The following is a 20,532-nucleotide window of genomic DNA, read 5'->3' as shown; positions in this document are numbered from 1 at the left end:
TTCGTTTGCTATATTCGCGTTTTTTAAGGCTATGTACGCAATTTTCAGAGCTTCCTCTTGGATGCGTGCTGCTAACGATATGGCACCTGGTCGCTACCTTCTTATAAAGCCTCGACCACACCTGTGCGCTGTGGGGGTACACACCCAGAAACATCCTGAACACAGAAGATAAGAAAACATGAAGAAAATGCAGGCGGAGGACCTAAAGTTAAAGTGCTAAAGTATTTGCATCAAAATCTATGTAAAGTACCAAAAGTAAAAGTCCTCATGGTGCAGAATTAACACGTTTCAAAATAATATTTATTATATTACTAGATTTTAATTCATGCATTAATCTTTTAATCACTTGAATGTTGTAGCTGGAAAAGGTGGAGGTAAGTCGAATTACTTCACATACTGCAGGGTAGCTTAACTAATAATAATATCATTATTTATAAGTCAATTTATATATTTTTTGTAATAATCTAAATCTTCAAAGTGACTAATAACTAGTGTTGTCAAATAAATGTAGTGGAGTACAAAGTGCAACATTAGCCTCCAAAATGTCAAGGAGTAAAAGTATGAAGTAGCATAAAGTAGAAATTCTAAAGTAAAGTACAAGTACCCTAAAAACTGTTGTTTAGTACTTGAAAAAATGTACTTGGTTACATTCCATTTTTGTCTGTCTATTATTAGAGAATAACAATGCCATTGTTTCTGGAAAGAAATGTCGCAGGTTCAATGCTGTAAACTCCATAGGATTACCATTACCTCTGTTGTCATGAGTAGAAATCTCAGAGATTCTTTTGTATTCTTATTTATTTTTTTGAGAAAGAGTTTTACAATTCTTCTTCTGCGTCTTTTGCTGTTCATGCCTCTTCCTCTTGGTTGTTGGTGGCACCCTCCCTCTCTGAGTGTAACCTGGCCCTGGGAGGCAGCTGCAGGCTCAACTGTGACCCCTTGATGACTCTGCAATTATATCCCTCTGCATACATATACCCACAGCTTAAAATGCTTGTTATTGTTGAGGACAGAAAATAACAGGCATGTGTCCCAGGAGCACACGTGTCCTATGGGATACTGCCATTGTCACATGACTATCTCATAGGTTACAGGCTATAGCACCACTGTGTTTGATAGTCTAGCAAACAAGATTTCCAGGTGAAAATTAAATGCTCGTAGTAACTTATTAGTGCTGAAAGTCTTAACTGGTTAGAAAAATCTCAGCATTCATTGTACCTCTAAACTTTATGTGTAATTGTTTAAGTCTTTTACAAACCCTTTGTATGTTACAGGTCAGCATGTGTAAAAGAGTGTAATATGATAGTGTCATACTCTTGCTGAGGTCAAGGTTGCTTTTGTTGCTCGCCTAGTTAAAAAAAAGCTTAATGATTCACTGTTTTAATTACTCGGGAGTTGCACAAGAAGTGAATTAATTGTGTAGTTAGTTTGGGAAATGAAAGCAGATACTGCTGCAGCTTACACAGTAGTGTCTGGCTTTTCCAAGAAGAGATTGTTTAAACTGTGAGTGTGTCTGCGTAAGAGTGAGTGGATTTGTGTGTGGGTGTGTGTCTGTGTGTGTGTGTGCATTCACAAGTGTCTGTTTACGTGGCTGTGCATTAATAACTCAGTGTTTTTATGTGACTCATTTATAACCTTTCACCATTGAATTCCAGGTCTGTTAATTGTGGTCTGAGCCCAGTGAACTCATTTCTCAGCGCTGCTTTTGCTTTTTGCTTTTGATGATCAGAATATGTAATTGCTGTATACCTTGACCTCGTATCAGCTTATTTTTTTCTTGTTTTTGCTACATTACTTTTTTTTTTTTTTGACATCGCAGAACTAATTTGACGAGATTTAAGGAAGCACAAAGGACAAAAGAAGGCATTTGAACCTTTTTTCACACACTTTCTCTTCAAAGCTCAAAGCAAAGTTAAAAAGAGACCACGAATAACATTAAATTTCATTGTCAATATACAGGGTTCCCCACATTTAAAGTTCAATTGGAAATTGTTTTCATTACTTCACACTGAATTTTTATGACTGTGCTACTTCAGTGCCGCAGTGAAGCAACTTTTACGTATGCCACAATATTGAATATTTCTACTGTTGTGTATTAAAGGAATACTTCATTCCCCAAATGAACATTTGCATATCAGTTACCCACCCTGTGTTACCTTGAATTTGTGAAGAAAATGTTTGTCTTGCATGCCTCCACGGTGAATGAAGAATCCAAAAACTGAGAAAAAATTTGATGCATTGAAGTCATTGGGGTCCACATTTGATAACAGCAAAATTATATCAAAACATTTGTTTATAAACTCTCTCACAACTCATGCAGTATAATGCAAATCTTATTTGAGAGACTCTGGCATTTTTAAGGGTTACTGACCATTTAAAACGCCAAAGTCACTCAGTAATACAAACAAACTAATTGATCAATGCAGCTTCCATGTTCTATGAGGTAAAGTTGCTGTTTTTGTCAATGCAGTCTGGCTTTGAAGAGAGTATAGATAAGTTTCATTCTCAGATCAGTTACCCAACAATTGAGACTTGGATTATACTGCACGAGTTGTGTTTAGTTTGTAAACGGACGTTTTTGTTATTAAATGTGGACCTCAATGACTTCACTTCATCAAGAATTTTCTCAGTTTTTGGATTCTTCATTCACTGTCGAGGCATGCAAGAGAAACGTTATCTTCATGAATAAAACATAACATGGGGTGAGTAATTAATATGCACATGGTTATATGGAGTTTAGGTATTCCTTTAAAGCTTACAGAATAAATGAACACTCATTTTGTGTAGTACAGCAGACCGCTCCTCGGTCTTCCACAACCCACAGAGAAACACTGGACTGATCCAAGTGTCACGCATTGTTTAAACTCAGCCTCTCCTGTCAAACCAGTGTCTACAGACAAGCATCATTGTTAGATAATGCCTGTTGTCTAAATCAGTTGTATCCCACACACAGGCGTCTTCCAAGAATGGCCTTTTTCATCTCACACAGGTAATCATTGCTCCCACTGGGGGCTGCTGCTGCTGCGCAGCTCAGTCATCCGCCAATCTTCCCCTTTTCCTCTCAGTCTGCATTAATTACGACAAAAGGAAGGGCAAATCTACGGGGTTCTTAAATCTGAAACACAAACTTCCCTTGGTTCTCCCCCTGTGTCACCTCTATCCTTCTCTCCCTCTGTTTGGCTGACATGGCTTCAGTCTGGTGGCAGTGGGTGTTGTTTTTCCTTGCTGGGTTCACGGGTTCTTCTCCTATGAAATGACACCAAAGGCTTGTCCATAAATAAAACCTTAGACTGAGCCTTCTGCAATGGACACTTGTGGAAATCTGATTGGCAGAGAAGATAAAGTCATAGTTGCCAAATAAGCCACAACACATTAGAGCAAATAGTGTGTGACAGTTAAAGTAATATGAGGTAGAAGTTGCTCAAACATAATTGCACTTCCATCTGAATATTCAGATCTCTACAGGTGTTCATTAAAAGGCTGGAGGTTATGAAAATCTTTGTCTCCTGTCACTCTTGTCTGTGACAAATAAGCACAAAATGCTGCTGGACTATCTGGTGTTTTAGCTATGTCACTTCAACATTGTGGTTTTTCCCCTCTCTTCCCCTGCTGGAAATTTTGGTATTCCCCAGACACACTCCAAAAAGCTGCTACTTCTAAAATTATGCTGCTGAAGGTGACCTTCTCATTTTCTTTCTAGACCAGAGATGATTTCCTGGGACAGGTTGATGTTCCTCTCAGTCATCTGCCGGTGAGTTATTTGCATCTGTGTGTAAATGTGTGTGTGTGGGTGTGTGTCTGGACTGACTCTTATAACAGTGTTTTGAATACTCAGCTGTTTCTTATCTTCAGTTTTGCTCTGTCTGATTAACCTCTGTGAAGGTCAGGCAAAGAGTGCTTTTATGTGTGTGTCTCTCTTGAGTGTGAGAAAGTGCTAGCCTCACAAGAAGCGTGTTGTTGTGGTCAAACAGCACACTCCTTGTTAGCAATGGAAAGTGGGCTGTCTAGAATATAAACAGAGGTGACTGACCTGAGGGCGGGCTACCCTCAGATTCAGTGGAAAAAGCTAAACTTGTCAAATTCACTCACATATACTGGCTTGGAAACTGTGGATTGCTGGGAGATAAATGCCTTTGCAAACAATAACATGCAGAGCCAGTGTGTGCTGCTTTGGAGTTTTTACAGGTTAGGTTGGATGTTAAGTGAACAGGACCTGAAATGTCAAACCAAAATACCTACAAAACACCTCCTTTACTCAGCTGACAACTGTGCTGTCAGCCTGACTCTCTGAAGTTCTGTGAACTTTAAAAGCATATCAGTAAAAGGTGTTGGGGTTAATTATTAATGGCTTGCCTGACTCTCATAGGTCCAGCGAAATTAGCAGCAGATAAAATTTTCAGCTGAGTCATGTTGAGAGATGAAGTCAGTGGACGGAATAGAGAGCTTATTTGGTCCTGATGCAGCAAGTGCTGAAAATTGGTGACCCAAATTCCTTCCTTTGAAGGGCCAAAAATTGATCTGACTGTGGCATTAAATTACATTACATTAAAATGTATTAAATGTAAAATAAAAATAAAAACACTCCTCTTTCATGTGCTGAAAAGTAGTTTCATTAATTTGCAGAGATGATTGTTAAAAACATAAAAGAAACCCATGTGCCTCTTTTGGGAGCATGAACATATTTAAAACCTTTAAATTGTTTTGTTTTGTAGTCTTGCCAAGACTTTCTAAATTTCATTCTATCTTCACTGGTTGATTCAAAGCCACAGCAACATACACGTGCAGTACATGAGGGGGAGTGAGATAACATAATTCTCTGTAGATAAGTTATATTTAATTTAAAAGGGAAGCTTGATAGCACTGTTCTACATTGCTGTAAACTCAAATTATGTCCTTTTAAGCTGTACAGAATTTATGTTTCTTAGTCATTATTGTTAGGATTTTACAGCATTTTCAAAATAAGAGGAGAATAAGTATGAACTTTCAAATCCATGGCAGGCCAGAACAAAGGGAGTGCGGGCTTACGTCTCCTGCAGGCCCCATATTGGGGGGGATTTGCATGAAAGACGTACACTGAGCATGAATAAGCTGCAGTGTTTGTATATATGGTGTGATCTACATTTCATGTGGGTTTGATTCATGAGTTTTATGCCTGACTACATGTTGGAGGAAGTCTTATTCATAGTTACTGGACATTACTTTAGTCATCACCTTTTTTTGTCTACACTAGCTTCTCCTCTTTTACTTTTCACGGTCAGCCATGTTGAGTCATCTGAAGCAGTCTGGTAGCTACTCTGCCTTGTGGAAGCTTTAACTTACTTTAACCTTGTTCATGCACTTGACTGTACAGTATAAAATCTTGTGCCAGCTCATGTACCTTGCCCTGTTTTGCATGAGTCACACATGAGGTAGGGTACTTTGCATCAGGCTTTTAACAGCGATGTTTTCAAACAGTTATTTGGGTGCATTAGTCACAAAACTTGATATCAGGATGTCAAGGAAAGGTTGGTCCCAACAGCCTCACCGCATCTCACATAATTACCTTTTGCTTTCAAGCTCTTACTTTTGATATGGAAAGAGACAGTCTGGTTCAGCGGTATGTTACAGAGCAGTATGTGGTGAGCAGCCAGTGTGGACTGGTTTGCCCCAGTCAGAGTAGTGGGAGATAGCCCCGTGAATTACAAAAGAGCTCTCTGCTGTTCAGTACGTAACAGGAGAAGCTCACCATTGCATAATGATCCTGGGATCGCTGCTGAGCAGAGGGTTCCAGCCGAGCTGTAAACTCCTGACTCTGATATTTTGACAGTGTCTGACATATATTTACTTTTGTGTTCAATTGATTTCTGTCAACAAATGCCTCCTCTTAATTTGCAGACAGAGGACCCGGCTATGGAGCGGCCCTACACATTTAAAGACTTCCTGTTGCGGCCCAGAAGGTCAGTTTCTGCTGGATGTGACGAACAGGATGCAGGGTTCCCATGGGTCCTTGAGAGTTTGTGAATTTAAGGGTTAGAATCAAGGCCTTAAAACTATTTTATTTTTTGAAAATAGACATAAATAGACTGAAAGTGTTAAAATTTATACATATATTTTTGATATCGTCTGCCATCACTGTACCGCAACACAGTCAAAAGAAGTTCACACGTTTAGGCCTCTCTTTCTTTCTAGTTGTCTGAGTTGTCTCCGAGCTGCTAGTTCTCATTATAAATATCTCAGTGTTGTAAAAGTAATTAACCTCGAATTTGAGGGAATTTGCCCTGGAATATCCTTGACAAGTCCTTGAATTGAGTGTTTAAGAAGGCACGGGAACCCAGAGGATGTGCCAAGTACACAGTGAAATTGAAAACAAGCACTGTAACTTCTTAGGTTAAATTGTGTGTGATTTGCTCCAATTAGCAACTGTAATAGACGCTGACAGATTATTAAACTCACAGTGACTTAAATCATGGCTTTTCAACACTATGTGGACTGGTGTCATGTCTCCAGAGAGCAGTAAGTCCATGTGACGGTTTGTTTAATGCTGAAGGTGAAAAACCATCTGGTGCTAATAGGCAGTTTGGAAACTCCCTTGCATTTCTAAGCATTGGCCTACTAGGATTAGCTTGAGGGTGCAAGCCACCTGGTTTTGATGTGCTGTTCTGAAGTGGGTCCATTTTTGCTGATGTTATCCCACTAGTCACAAGTCCAGGGTGAAGGGTTACCTGCGTCTGAAGATGGCCTATCTGCCCAAACAAGGAGGACCTGAGGAAGAAGCTGGAGAGATTAGGGAGGAGGCTGAGGTAAGGTCTTGGCCACTGACTTTGTTGAGAGTTCATTGTAACTGCTGACTTAGCATTACCTAAGGCCTGCTTTCGACTGTCTTGTTCATAATAACCTGAAGCCAAACCAAAATCTAGTTTTATTCCTTCCTTCCACACAAAGAAAACACAGCTCTAAGCTTCAAGATGAAAGTGAGCGTCCCAATTTGGACCAGAAGAAATGTGAGAGTTTTTTTTTTTTTTTTTTTTGCTGAGAGTAAGAGGATAAAGGATGGCTCTTCTTTTTATTATTTTCTCTAAGAATTTGGGCAGCATCTTGCTGCCAGAATCTGGTCTGAAAGTCTTTTCCAGGTCAGGGTATGGAAAAACCATTTACAATACTGCCTGTTATTTGGAGAAATAGGAGCTTCTCCTCTTTTACTTTATGTGTGTTCTTGTATGTGTGTTCAAGGACTTCTTGTGGATTGTTGAAGAGTGCTAGAGAGGTGCTAGACATTTTTAGACAGTGACAGGATTCACAGATAAGGTGACATTTAGCAGGAAAAGTACAGAAACTTATATGCCACTCCGCTAACCTCCCTCCACTCTGTGCTCTCACTGTATCAGAATCTCAAATTTTCACTCTCTAAATTTCTTTTTTTCCTCTGTACGGAGACCTCCTCTGTGTTTTTATCATGGTTACTCCTCTGTCAACATATCCTTAAAGTGAGAGGTCAAATGTGTCAACGCTGGTATTGATATTGATGCACATTAGCTCAGTCTTAGATCCTGTGGTAGGCTCATGTGGTTGGAGATATCCCACCCAGCCGGCAGCGTGTCAAACACAAATAAACACCAGTAAATCCTAACAAAAACATCTGAAGCCACAACACAGCAACAAGTTTTAACCAACCACAAGTGCATCCAACATCTTTAAAGTATTCCATGCTCGAACCCCCTCTTAAATCAGATGTTCATGTGTGTCTGACAAGCTGTCAGCTCAGTGGCATATCTGTGGCCACGGGGCTACCAGTGAATTAGTCATTCTGCCTCATGTCAACAAATCTGAACTTGTGCTTTCAGGGATGGGATGAGTCTGCAGACTCAGGCTCGCAGCGACCCCAGCAGCTGCTTCCTCCATTGCCCCCAGGCTGGGAGGAGAAGGTGGACAACCTGGGACGCACCTACTATGTCAACCACAACAACCGCAGCACACAGTGGAAACGGCCCTCCAACATGTACGCCTGATCTCTCTCCTCCCTCTATTTTTATATTAATCAAAAGAGAAAATCTCAGTAAAAACATACCCCAAAAACTCATTTTTTAAAATATATTAAAAAGTGGCTTAGATTTTTTATCAAAATATTTGCCAGTTAATTTTGTGTTTTTGTTTTCTCATTGATTGGACTGTTTAGCTGTAAAATGAAGAGTGTGTGACTCAGCTGTCATGTTGGAAACAACTGACTCAAATACAAAGCACTGCCAACCAGCTGCAGAAAACTTAATCATTTTACAGCTGAACAGTACAACACCACACTAAAATATGTTTTTGAGGTGAGAAATAAGCAGTACAGTAACAAAATCTGGATTCATATTTTATCGGCACTGCCCAGTTTGACAATTTGGCCGCCATTCATGAGCAGTGATTGGCATGACTGACAGCTGTGTAAGAGACACCTGACCTCTAATTGGTTGTTTTCATTCACATGTGGGAAGGCCAATAGTAGCACTACAAAACAACAGAGATACATCTTTTTTTCACAGATTGTCTCTTAGTGCTGTGTGGATGTAGTGACAGTTTCAGCAAATATGAAAAAACTGTTTCTCTACTTCCCCTCTGTTTTAGTATAATCAGGAAAATGTACTTGAAATATTAAAAGTAAAAGTGCACATTGCAGAAAAATCAACTAAAAAACCTTGAATTGGAAAATGACTTAAATGTTAATCAAAATACTTACCAATGACTTTCTGTCAGTCGACTAAATGATTAATCGACTAAGTGTGTCAGCTGTACTTATATAAACTGTTGTGTAGTTTAATTGATAACTGAACATTATATTTTATAAACTATTCTTATGTTTTTAATGCAAAAATCTTAATTTGTAAACTCACTAGTAAGTAGAAGTATTAAGTGTTATGAAAAGAAAAGACTCAAGTAAAGTAAAAGTACCTCAAATTTGTACTTAAGTAATGTACTTGAGTAAATGCACATTACATGGTAGGAATTACATTGGACCACTGACTAACATGTTGTGTATAATATAACTTCTCCTTCAGGGAAGTGATCGCAGAGACTGAGAGTGATAATCAGCAGCGGCAGATCAATCAGGAAGCCCACCGAGTCTTCCGTTCGAGACGCCACATCAGTGAAGACCTAGAGAACGAGCACCTGGAGCCCAGGGACATGGACAATGTGAGAGAGTGAAGAATATAAACATACATACAGCATACTGAGCCACAGCTGTCTGAAGTGATAAGGTAACTGAAATGTTATCATTGCTTCCTGGTTCCCTGTAGTCCTGGGAGCTCATCACAGAAGAGGATCCTAACGACAGTCTGGCCCAGTCACTGCCTGGCCCCTCCTCCATCCTGACACCACAACTACCACCAACGCCTGTCACCCAGGAGTTCTCTGAAGACTTAAATCTGAGGCTGTCACTCACTCCCGATACCAATGGTGAAGTGCCAGGGCCCAGCTCTGCTCTGGTGAGAATGCAAAACCTAAACTGCTCCACATTTAAAGGGACAGTTCACCCCAAAATAAAAAAATATGTATTTTTCCTCTTACCTGTGGTGCTGTTTATCAATCTAGATTGTTTTGGTGTGAGTTGCTGAGTGTTGGAGATATTGTCCATAGGATGTCTGTCTTTTCTCGGATATAATGGAACTAGATGGCACTCAGATTGAGCACAAATGTTCGGCCTTACCACGCATGAACGAAATTGGCAACTCACACCAAAACAATCTAGACTGATAAATAACGCCACAGGTAAGAGGAAAAATGTTTATTTTTGATTTGGGGGTGAACTGTCCCTTTAAATTACATAATGGTGTAAATGTTGGTCCTTTTGTGTCAGACAGAATAACAGGCAGTTGTTTTTTTTTTTGTTTTTTTGTTTTTTTTCCCCCAACAGAGCCAGTTGTCAAACAGACTCCGATCCTCGAGTATGACGGATGGTGTCAGTGATCAGGCCCAGGCTCCTCCTCTCATGGTACATATTTCTGAACCCCCACAGCTTGTCTCCCATCTTCTTCTCTTTCTTCTTTGACTTCCACCCTTTCCTTGACATGCCTCAGTGCTGTGGGTGTACCGCACATCAAATCACCTTCTCAGCTCCTCCTTGCATTTGAAATTTCCCATTGCTCGTACTAAGCCCGTACGTGCTTCCTCCTCACCTTTCCTTCCTGCTTTCTATGCTCCTTCGATTTTACCGTTCCTTCCTTTCTTCTTGTCTCTGTAGGATTACCACACCTCTTCCTCCCTCTCCTCTCCCACCACTACTCTTTGCTCTTTGTGAATCACTCGCGGCTGTGTTTGATGTATTGTAGAAATGTTGCCGCTACAGCTGTGTGCCAGCAGATTGACCATTCCAGTAGAAACCATTGGGCAAGTAAGATTAAGGGCAGCACCACATCAGATCAAGTGCTCCCCAGAGAGTCCTGAGTCATAGCATCAGTGGGGATTCGGCTCGAACAAACTGTCACAAGATCTGACTCAGATGTTTGTCACACAGCTGAGTCACAGCAGTGGGTTTGTTAAGCCAGGAAAAGTACAGGTGCTGATGTCAGCCTTTCCCTTGAATGCCAAGTCTCTATGGACTGGACGACAGTAGGTTCATTAAGAAGCCATCGGGGGAAATATAAACAGCATGTGTTAGTGCGAGGACTTAGAGAAGGTTAGTTACAGTTACACAGCTCCTAATGATATTAAATGTGTATGTAGGTATAGGGGTGCTGTTTTTACAGACTAATGCATGTATCATTGCCTGTTGGATAAAGGTAGCCTTCACCTGTGATTACAAGTCAGATAACATTAAAGGGTAACTTTGATATTTTTCAACCTGGACATTATTTTTCATGTTTTTTTATCTAAGTCACTAACGGCAACAACAGTTTTTGAAATTGGTCCAGCATTTACAGAGACAGGCTGCAATTTAACCACTCAGAGCATTTGTGCACCGTCCATTTACGTCCACAAAAAGTGTTTGTTTTTGCCACTGAAAGGCTCAGATTATTATGATTATGGGTGTCCGACAACACTATGGAAGGCATCCCCACAGAGAAAGACCTTTTGTTCATTAGTAAAATCCTTTTTGTTTGACCAAAACCAGCCCCGACTTTGCAACTGCCAAACCCACCAGACTCCATTTAAATAAACAGTAATTTTAGCATGTATGGAACCAGCATATTTTCACATCCAAGTGGGTAAAATAAGGATTTATTTCAACCAAACCAGATGTAGTGATTGTTGTAACAGTGGAAAGGGAACCAAGAAAACTTTTGTAGTTTTCCTTTTTTTTTTTTTTTTTGTTTCCGTTGACTGTAAATACTGTGGGTTTTTTTTTTACAATTATAAAATGACTGCTTATTTAAATGAAGTCTGGTGGGTTTGGTGATAGCGATTATGGACCTGTTTCTAGTTAAACAAAAACAATCTTACTCTTTAACACAATGGTCTGTTTAATTTAGAATAACAATCTGAGCCTGTCATTGGTAAAACAAAGCACTTTAAGTGGATGTAAATTGAAGGTGCACAGCTGGCCGTTAACGTTACATAGCCTGTTATGTCGTTTGTCTTAATACTGGACCAGTTACAAAAAGGGTTATCCCCATTTGTCACCTAGACACAAAACATGGGAAAATAGGTACTGGCTGAAAAATACCAAAGGTACCCTTAAAAGGATAAGGCTGGTGTTACTCTGTTATTATCTTCGTCAAATCCCATAAAAAGACCAGTGTTAACAATGTGTCAGTTTGTCACTCAACATTGTCCATCTTCCGTATCCCTACCCTGTCTATAGCAGTTGTTGTCAAAGATGGGGTTGGGGATCCCTAGGGGTCCTTGTTAGGCTTCCACTGAAGGCATCACAAACATATCACTTCATTTTTTTTTTTTTAAAGGCTCAGTAATTTCCCATAACAGCCAGACAATTTAGTTTTGAGGAAACATAATTCAAACAGGAGGAAATAGTGCATTTGTTGAGGACTATTTTCAGTTGCGTATTAATACACATCAATGCTCTGGCGAGTGTGGGATTGACTTAGAATAAACCGTAGCAACAGTGCAACTAGTGCAACATGTGGCTCACTGATGTGTTTTTAATAGATTTTTCACAGCAATAGAAGCTTACGGCACCAAGGAATGAGCTACTGTATGTCAGGCTTTTGCTACACAGACAGTACTTGTTAATAGAGTCACTTCGTTATTGGTTCTGGTCTTGGGATTTGTTGACAGTAATAAAAGTATTAAGTAGCGCCACACCTATCACTTACTTCTGTTGATTTGACGTTAGAAATAACAATTGATGTCATTCTTTACTGGTATAGGGTGGGTAGTAATGAAACATGCAAATGAGGTTGCTAACAGTCTTCTCAGTTGTGTAGTTTATAATAGGCAGAACAGCATCCAGTGTCTTTGTGAAGCATTGCTGGCTGAACTACACAGATATTGTCATCTTGTGGCACTTCTTTTGGATTGCTTGGATGAAACTACTTTCTTCTATTTTAGTTTTGTTTTTGTTTTCTATTTCTCTATTTGATCATTTCCTTGCAGTTCATGTCTGAGATTCAACCTCATTTTTGTGAACTTTCTTTGAACTTCAGCACAGTAATTCACTCTCACTGCTCCAGCAATTTCAGGACACAGTGCTCTGTTTTCTCTGACTGATGTTACTGTAGCTTAAACATTATTTTCCACTTGGGCTGAGATTAAAGATGCTGCACTGGCTGGGGATTAAATTTACTATTCAGGGAAAAGAATCTGTTTCTTCCCCCCAGCAGGGAAGTGCAAGCTTCTGCCGCTCAGACTGTCTTGATTTTTTTTTTTCCATTGTCTTAATATTAAAGTTGATTTACTTTACTCAAAAGTTACTGACAGCACACTGCTAAACATTTCCCTTACCTTTTGTGTAATCACGTCAACCAATCACAACTTGCAGTTACTTTCCAAATCAGTTGTGCTCCCTCCTGCTACCCGTCAACCTCACAGCTCGTATGCTTCAGTGGATGGTTCTCCCCACTTTCTATCACTCCTCACCTTCTTTGAGAGTTAATTACCCCCTTTGTGCATCCAGTTTTTCCTCACTCGACCTTCACTACTGCCCAAACACTCCCCCTTGCCCCATTACTTCCACCCTGGCATTAATAACATAACATACTGTGAACTAAAGACCATCTTCCCCTGTTGTCTACCACCAGCAGGGTTCCCAGGCCAGAAGAACGAGAGCTCAAACAGTCTCAGGTGGTGAGGAGTCTATGGTAATATCTCAGTTTGTATACAGTTTAAGCTCTATCAGTCGTACACCTTTAAGCACCATGTAGGACGAGCTACATGTGTCCCCTGACTAGCTTTGTGAATCACCTGGGTAGAAAGCCACATGATGGCTTTCAGTAATTTAACCAAGAAGGCAGCATTCATGTTTTTCCATATTATGTGACAAATTTGTATGACACATAATGCATAACAAATGATATACAAACATGATTTCGGAAAAGGGCCCAAGAGGTTTGTGTAAGCAATGACGAAGAAGGAACGTTCTTGCTCAAAGGAAACAATCAGCTGATGAAACCATCCATAGCCAAATGAATCCGTCTTGATTAGTTTGATTGCTTATTTGTACTAGCAGTTGTCCTAGAGTTGTCGTATATGTTGTCAATAGAGCTACGTGTGTGTACGTGTGTTTTGTCTCCTGATTTGGCAACCTGGTAGTCAACATTAAATAATATCACTGATAAGCCACTGACAACAAGCCATAAAGCAACATTATAAAATGTGTCTGATAGTAATGTCCTGATCAAGTTTTTTGTTTTGTTTTTTTGGCCTTGATCAGAGTCCATTTTAACGTTGAGTGTCTGCCAATACAGAGTCTAAGCTGACGCTTACATTCACTTAAAATGGTAATAGAATATGTATTTGTCACATTGGTATTGACACACTGAGCTGTAGACTTAATCTGACCGAGGGGTTATCTCTGGCTCTGGCATGTAAAGCCAGCATTTAAGTGCCTTTAACCTGCATTCTAATGGCCAGCAGGAAGTGAGTCAAGTGGCTGCAAAAGAAGTCAGATTGTAAACTAGTCAATGAGAAAATGACTGACTGGATTTATTACCGCAGTGAATCTTTTCATAATGAAATTATGGTCTCAACCGCTAGTTTCAAGACTTCTGCAATACAGCATGATGTTAATCTTGTAAATGATGGTCCTATTTAAAGTAAAATAGATGGTAAAGCAAAGTACACTTTAGAGCGTAGCAACCTTGTGATTAACAAGTCACTACCACGGCGACAGATCCATCCTTCCATCCAAATATGGTCACTTCTTTTTTTTAAGATATTTTTTGGGGCATTTTTGTCTTTATAGATAGGACAATTAAGTATGAAGGGGGAGAGAGAGAGAGGGGAAATGACATGTAGCAAAGGGCCACAGGCTGGAGTCGAACCTGGCCTGCTGCGGCAACAGCCTTGTATATGGGGCGCCTGCTCTACCACTAAGCCACCGATGCCCCCATATATGGTCACTTCTGGCACAAAAAAAACCCAAGATGGCGACGGTTAAATTGCCAAACTCAAGGCTTTAAAACAGGAATCCACAAACCAGTGGGTGGCATCACAGTGACTACATCCACTTCTTTTATAGAGAATATGGATCTGACACACCTTATTTGTCATGTGATACTTTGCTGGAGGTCCTGGTTAAAAAGTATCAATGTGATATGAATAAAGGTTTAATTAGAGAATGTGATCCCTGAAATCAGGGGGTCTGCAGGTCCTTGAAAATTCCTGCAGTGTTGTATATAGAGGTTGTAAATATTAGGCCTTATAAGCCATTAGATAGACTTAAATTTGACTTTGTGAAGACATTTCCCATCCATTTGTCAAAATGAGTCAAACTGTTTTGCATGAAAGTCCACATTTCTGATGTTACAAATCTTTAAACCTACTACTGAAGCTAATACTGTCTTTTTACTTAACTTTTAAACTCACCTGTTGGCAAAAAAGATTAACCTAACTCACTCATATAACTATATTCCTGACTACATATATACTACTTGCTTTTATACTTACCTGCTTAAGTAATAACAAGATCTTAAAAGGTCTTTAATTTGGTTGAAATTGTCTTGATAATCTTGTACAGTTGGGTTCACAAACTGGAGCTCTGTAATGCCTGTCTGTGTATTTTGCCTACCTCAGTGTCTAAACTCAGACTCCGTCAAGTGGGCCAAAATAATTTTTCACATTTTTACACTCAGCACTGCAGCACAATAGGCTGAGGTGGACAAATAGTCCAGTAGTCCAGTAAAGAAAGGGATGAGATCATTGCCAGCTTTACTTTAGCTAATACCAATCCATTAAAAATGCCCGGTTTGGCTCGGGACATCTCTGGCGAAGGGTGCTGTTTTTGCACAAGCATATCTAAAATATCACCACAGTTTATGTTGTGAACATTTGGTCGACTGTTTCATGGTTAATTGTTCACTCAGCATTGTAGTAATGATCCACTACTTTTCCCCGTGTGGTGTTTATTTTAGTAAGACTCTGTTCTTCATTGTTTTTTGTGGGTGAAGGGTTGTCGCCTAATTTTCTTAAAAATCTTTTGTCAAAAGTCGTTCCTAAACTGTTTTTGTCACTGTGCTGCACAGCTGGAACAGGAGAATATTTTAAACCTCTTGTGTTGTCATTTAAAAAAAACCCTAGATATTAATATTTTATCCCTCCACATGTCCTTTCACATACCAGCCTGTACTGATTAGTTGTCTTTGCTTTGCTCTCTCTCCACACTCGGCCAGTCTCCCTCGGCGACTGCTTACGCCTTGACCACCCCTGGCCTGCCCCCTGGATGGGAGGAGAGGAAGGATGCCAAGGGACGAACTTATTACGTCAACCATAACAACCGCACCACTACCTGGACTAGGCCAATTGTGCAGGTACAGCAGGTCTGAAGGCCAAGCGGGACTCTGTGCATGGGACTGGACCTTTTCCTCGGCCCCTGTCACGGCCGAGGCCTGTGTGTCGGACCTCCTCCTCCTCCTCCTCTATCCCCCCTGTGTTTCTCCTCTGTGTAGCCACAAAGAATGACGGAAAGAGACACAGCTTTGCAACCTCAAAGTCTCCTCTTCTGTCTTTCTCTCTGCCCGGTTTCTTCTTCTTCTGTCCAATTTTATTGTATGTCTTCCTCCTCTTGTCTAGCATTTTGTTTGATACTCTGGATGAAGTGGAGCTCTGTATTGGTCACGCCTTTCTAAACCCTGGCATGGAACTGCAACCACCATTTTTCCCTCCCTTTCCTCATTTCTGCCCTGTTTTTCCACTTGTCTTCCCCCCTGTCTTTCTGTCTGCAAATGTGGCAGCTCCACATAGTGAGCTCAGGCAGAGACTGCTACATGGGACTGGGTGTATGTTTAATACCTCTCCTCTTTGAAATCCACCCTCTCATTTCTGCTTTTATCCGAACACTGCTGGTTGTATTATACGTGTTTATCTGTTGTCTTTCATCACATAGTCTTCTCATCCTCTGATTCTCATCTGTTTTTTCGTATTACTCAGAAGGAGAGGACACTGCCAAATGATTTACATAACAGTGGCATTGCGTTTTTGGTACATTGTCGAGGGCCCCTTGTAAATGTGGGGCAGTCACTTGGGTTAGGGTTGTAAGTAACACTAACTTTCACTTTTCCAGTATATTATCGTACTGATAACTGAAGCCTTTGTCCCCGCATAATCTTAATCATTACATTTCAAGCACCATAAATGATTGTCTTCTTGAGCCTATATGCTTTTGACATTTTAGGAACTTGCAACTAAGCTTGCATCCAGACCTTTTCGGTGCAGACAGGCATCTTCCGACAGCATGGCTTATGATGAGAACAAATTTTGTTATTTCGCAAACAGCATCGCCTACCTCTTTCCAACCCCACTTAACCTCAAAAGTGCTATTCTCACTGACAGCTGACTGAAGACGGAGCCAGCACCTCAGCAGCAGCAGCAGCGTCAGGAGGAGCCTCGGCCCTGGCCACCCCATCCACCCCCTCCTCCTCTTCCAATGCCTCCAACAACCACCTCCATGAGCCCCAAGTCCGACGACCTCGTAGCCTCAGCTCCCCTACTGTCACCCTTTCCACCCCCTTGGAGGTGAGAATTAGTCACCTGTACCGTCCCGCTCCAGCATTTCCTTTTCCTCTTTTCCCACCCCAAGGACTTTTTTCTGTCTCCTCTTTTCTCCAATCTTCACCTTCCACTCTTTCTTGTCATGCAACCCTCCATTTCCATCCCTTTGAAGATGATCAAATCATGTCCATCTACATCAGCCAAAACTCAATTTCCTTCTTTAATATTACACCACTCCTTTTGTTATCTCTCCTTTATTCAGGTTAGCTCTGTCTTGATGCTGCTTCTCTCTTTTCATCTTTGCCAACCCTATGGAAATACGAATCTAATTTCTTCTCACCACTCCCTCTCATCTCTCCATTTGGGATGATTTTCTTTCGTCATGCTGCCCTTTTTTTCCCCATCTTCAACAGATAATGAGCCAATGGCCCGAGCACTAAAACAGCTCTCCGTTAAACAGTGATTAGTCACGTGAAATGGTCCGAGCTTTACTCCAGCTTTGTTATTCGTGATGAGTTTTTTTTGTTGTTTTTGGTAAACAATGTGCACTATTGGCGCAGTCAGCATTTCATTCTGCAGCACAGTATTTTTTAAAGCAATAACAGTATGAGGAGGGAGTGGTGAATCCAAGATGGTATATTCAGTTACTGCTGGATGAATAAATTATTTGAATTGATCACAGGTCCCAAATGATTGTTGTAATTTGCCAAAGCAAACCCGGGGATGTCCAATCAATGATATTGATCTTGGAAACTAAATATCATTAAATGCAGAGGCATTTTCAGTAGCACAAAGGAAACCACAAAAGCAAATGAAGATTAGGTCTCTTGGGCAGCATTTGGAAATGAAATTTGGATGGCATGGCATCCATTTGAATACCTTAAAGGCCCATTAAGGAAATTATCCCTTTTTAATTCTTGTGGTTATAAGGGCAATATTAGAAAAAGCATATATCACAATATTTTTGACCAAATATCTCGATATCGCTGTGGGGTATTGTAGGGTTGGATGTTGGTGCTTTCGTAAAATATTCACACAATGAGATTTTTCATATATAATCATCAGTAATGTGGATTTAATGACCAAGTGGGTAAAGGCAAGTAGTAGAATATTCTTGAAAGTGCAGACAATTACATAATTTAATTGAAATGCACCCCTAAAAGGCAGGAAAAGACAACAAAACACAATATTACGATATCCAAAATCAAAGAAGATATCTAGTTTCATATCAAGATACTGATATGATATTAATCTATTGAGATATAAACTTCCACAGTTAACACTTATAAAGACAGGAACATCACACAGTAGACATTAGCTCTCCTTGCTGTGCTTTATTGGAGCTGCAGTGTTTGGTTCTTCAACAAAAAACGTAGAAAATGTAGAGTTATGTTCATGTGAACTTCTTTGAAAGAGCAAGTCAGATATCTGGGTCAAAGCAAGCAATGGAGCAAGCAGACATCATGGAAGGCTTTTACTTTGAAGCAGCTGCTGTACACTAGGGGTTTGACTCAGGCCCATGTTGTGGACAGATATATAATTTGCATTGTTTGAAAAAGAATTGTTTATCTCCCAAAAATCACTGATCTTAAAGGTCCTGTGTGTAGAATTTATTTGCATCTAGTAGTGACGTTGCAAATAACAACCAACTGAAACTTCTCTTGTGTGTAGTAGAACTATGATAATACCGCAAATTACCCCATTTAGAGCCAGTGTTTGATTTGTCTGTTCTGAGCTACTGTAGAATTACATTCATTTTCCATGGCAATGTCCATGGAAGAGGATCCGCTCCGTATGTAGATATAAACTCATTCTAAGGCAACGAAAACACGACATAGTATGAATATTATCTTTCATTTCTGCTAATATGTTCCCCTAAATCCTCCACACTGGACCTTTAACCAGTCTAAATGTCAATGAAGAGTAATGGATCACAGAGTAATTCCTAATCTCTTTGCGGTGTGGTATCGTGTCCTTGGCGGTTGTTATGTCTTCTACAGTGGATGCTTTTCATGAAGCCAGTTTCTTACTCATTCGTCAGGGGGATTAATAATCAGACAGTAGGTGGTTAATGTGTTAGCCACATGACTCTAAGGGTAATAACTTAAAAATTTCCAGTTTTGGCTTAGATAGGCAAGATTGTGACATTATACAAATATCTACGTGGGATAATTGCAGTCGAGTCCTGAAATCAACTCAGTTGCATCTATAAGATTTTATGCTTTCACTCTAAGTGTGTGTTTGATCTGTGAACATGCATGAACTTGCATTTGGAAGCAGCTGATGCTCTGACTTTAAAAATCGTGTAAAGCTTTTGACTCATTATTTGTCAGTGAACATTTATTATCATTTACTTTAGTTTAAACTTTATATCATGCAGTGTAGCTATAAATACGCCACACAAACGGTGCTAATTAAGATCAACACGTTCTGCCTAAAAAGGACAGTCTCTTTTTGACCCTTTTACTGCATTTAATGGATTTGACTCGGTGTTGCTACCAAGGGAACAGACCTGAGGAAGGTTTAATTAAGGTGTGTGTCTGCACACATCTGTGCGTTAACAAGCCATTGTAGAGGTAAAGGGAAGTGAAACACTGCACAAAGTTGTAATTACAACTTCCAGAGAAGGTGGGAGGTCTGTGGATTAATTAATGCTTTTCTCCTTTGTCTAAAATCAGATCAGCTAGTGATAATCTGCTAAAAGACTAATGTGATGTGGAAACACTCATTAGTCTGAGAAACTTTAGTCTGCATTCATGTTGCTTTAGAAGCCTTTAAGATGCTAGAAATGGTAGGTATCTTGTAGAGAGATGGTTTGTGGAATATTATGTGACAGAGCTCTCCATCTATTACCAGAATTAGATTCATGAAGAGTTTCGGTAGTTTTCAGTTAATAATCTTCAGTTTGTCTTGGACTTTGACATCTAAGGAACCATGAAAGAGCAAAAATCCACCCAAAAAAAGTTGTTATTGTTACCATAAGTTAGTTAGACTATCTCATCGCCGTCATTTTGACAGCCAGGGTCATTAAAATTGTGTTTAAAATCGATTATTACCTGTCATTTTAATGCAGCTTTTAATTATAATAACACACATTTAATAGCATTTCATTTTCATTCTTTTTAAATAATTAATATAGCGAAAAAGCTTATAGATCATGCATTTAGAAGGGCATGGAGAGATGAGATGAAGAGTCACTTGTCAACACCACACGAGGCAGATGAATGATTTTTTCCCCACTGTATCAATCCTCTTATTTTCCACCTCATTTATCAAAGCTATCGCAGTCATTGGGCTTTTTAGACAAATTCCAACACTTAGCTGTTGTGGAATTTTGCAGTCGTTTGTAGCAGTGTAGTACACCATTGCAGTGGCTGAAGCCAGCTAGACAATGAGGTCATATTTATGAGATCAGAGACAAGACTAGACGATAGCTAATAAATATGCACACGCCATCAACTGGGCAAGAGT

The 20,532-nt window shown here is 40.0% G+C and overlaps 1 protein-coding gene across 6 annotated transcripts in view; it reads left to right on the top strand.

Moving 5' to 3' along the window:
• The window catches only part of nedd4l (NEDD4 like E3 ubiquitin protein ligase), a 58,352-nt gene that overhangs the window by 22,242 nt on the left and 15,578 nt on the right, over positions 1-20,532 (top strand). For 2 of the 6 annotated variants that reach the window (XM_049603417.1, XM_049603411.1), the window contains 10 exons: positions 3,701-3,751; positions 5,875-5,936; positions 6,677-6,779; positions 7,821-7,975; positions 9,015-9,150; positions 9,255-9,443; positions 9,872-9,949; positions 13,155-13,214; positions 15,744-15,881; positions 16,903-17,085. In XM_049603417.1, the coding sequence (XP_049459374.1) occupies positions 3,701-3,751; positions 5,875-5,936; positions 6,677-6,779; positions 7,821-7,975; positions 9,015-9,150; positions 9,255-9,443; positions 9,872-9,949; positions 13,155-13,214; positions 15,744-15,881; positions 16,903-17,085 (1,155 nt within the window). Of the gene's footprint in view, positions 1-2,953; positions 2,990-3,700; positions 3,752-5,874; positions 5,937-6,676; positions 6,780-7,820; positions 7,976-9,014; positions 9,151-9,254; positions 9,444-9,871; positions 9,950-13,154; positions 13,215-15,743; positions 15,882-16,902; positions 17,086-20,532 lie in introns of all 6 variants that reach the window. The other 4 variants (XM_049603415.1, XM_049603412.1, XM_049603413.1 and 1 more) reach the window with 4 other exon arrangements.

Source organism: Epinephelus fuscoguttatus, linkage group LG18 (assembly GCF_011397635.1).
Source record: "Epinephelus fuscoguttatus linkage group LG18, E.fuscoguttatus.final_Chr_v1".
NCBI classification, from domain to species: Eukaryota; Metazoa; Chordata; class Actinopteri; order Perciformes; family Serranidae; genus Epinephelus; species Epinephelus fuscoguttatus.
Note: the sequence above shows the minus strand (reverse complement) of the source record. Positions and strands in the feature narration are given on the sequence as shown.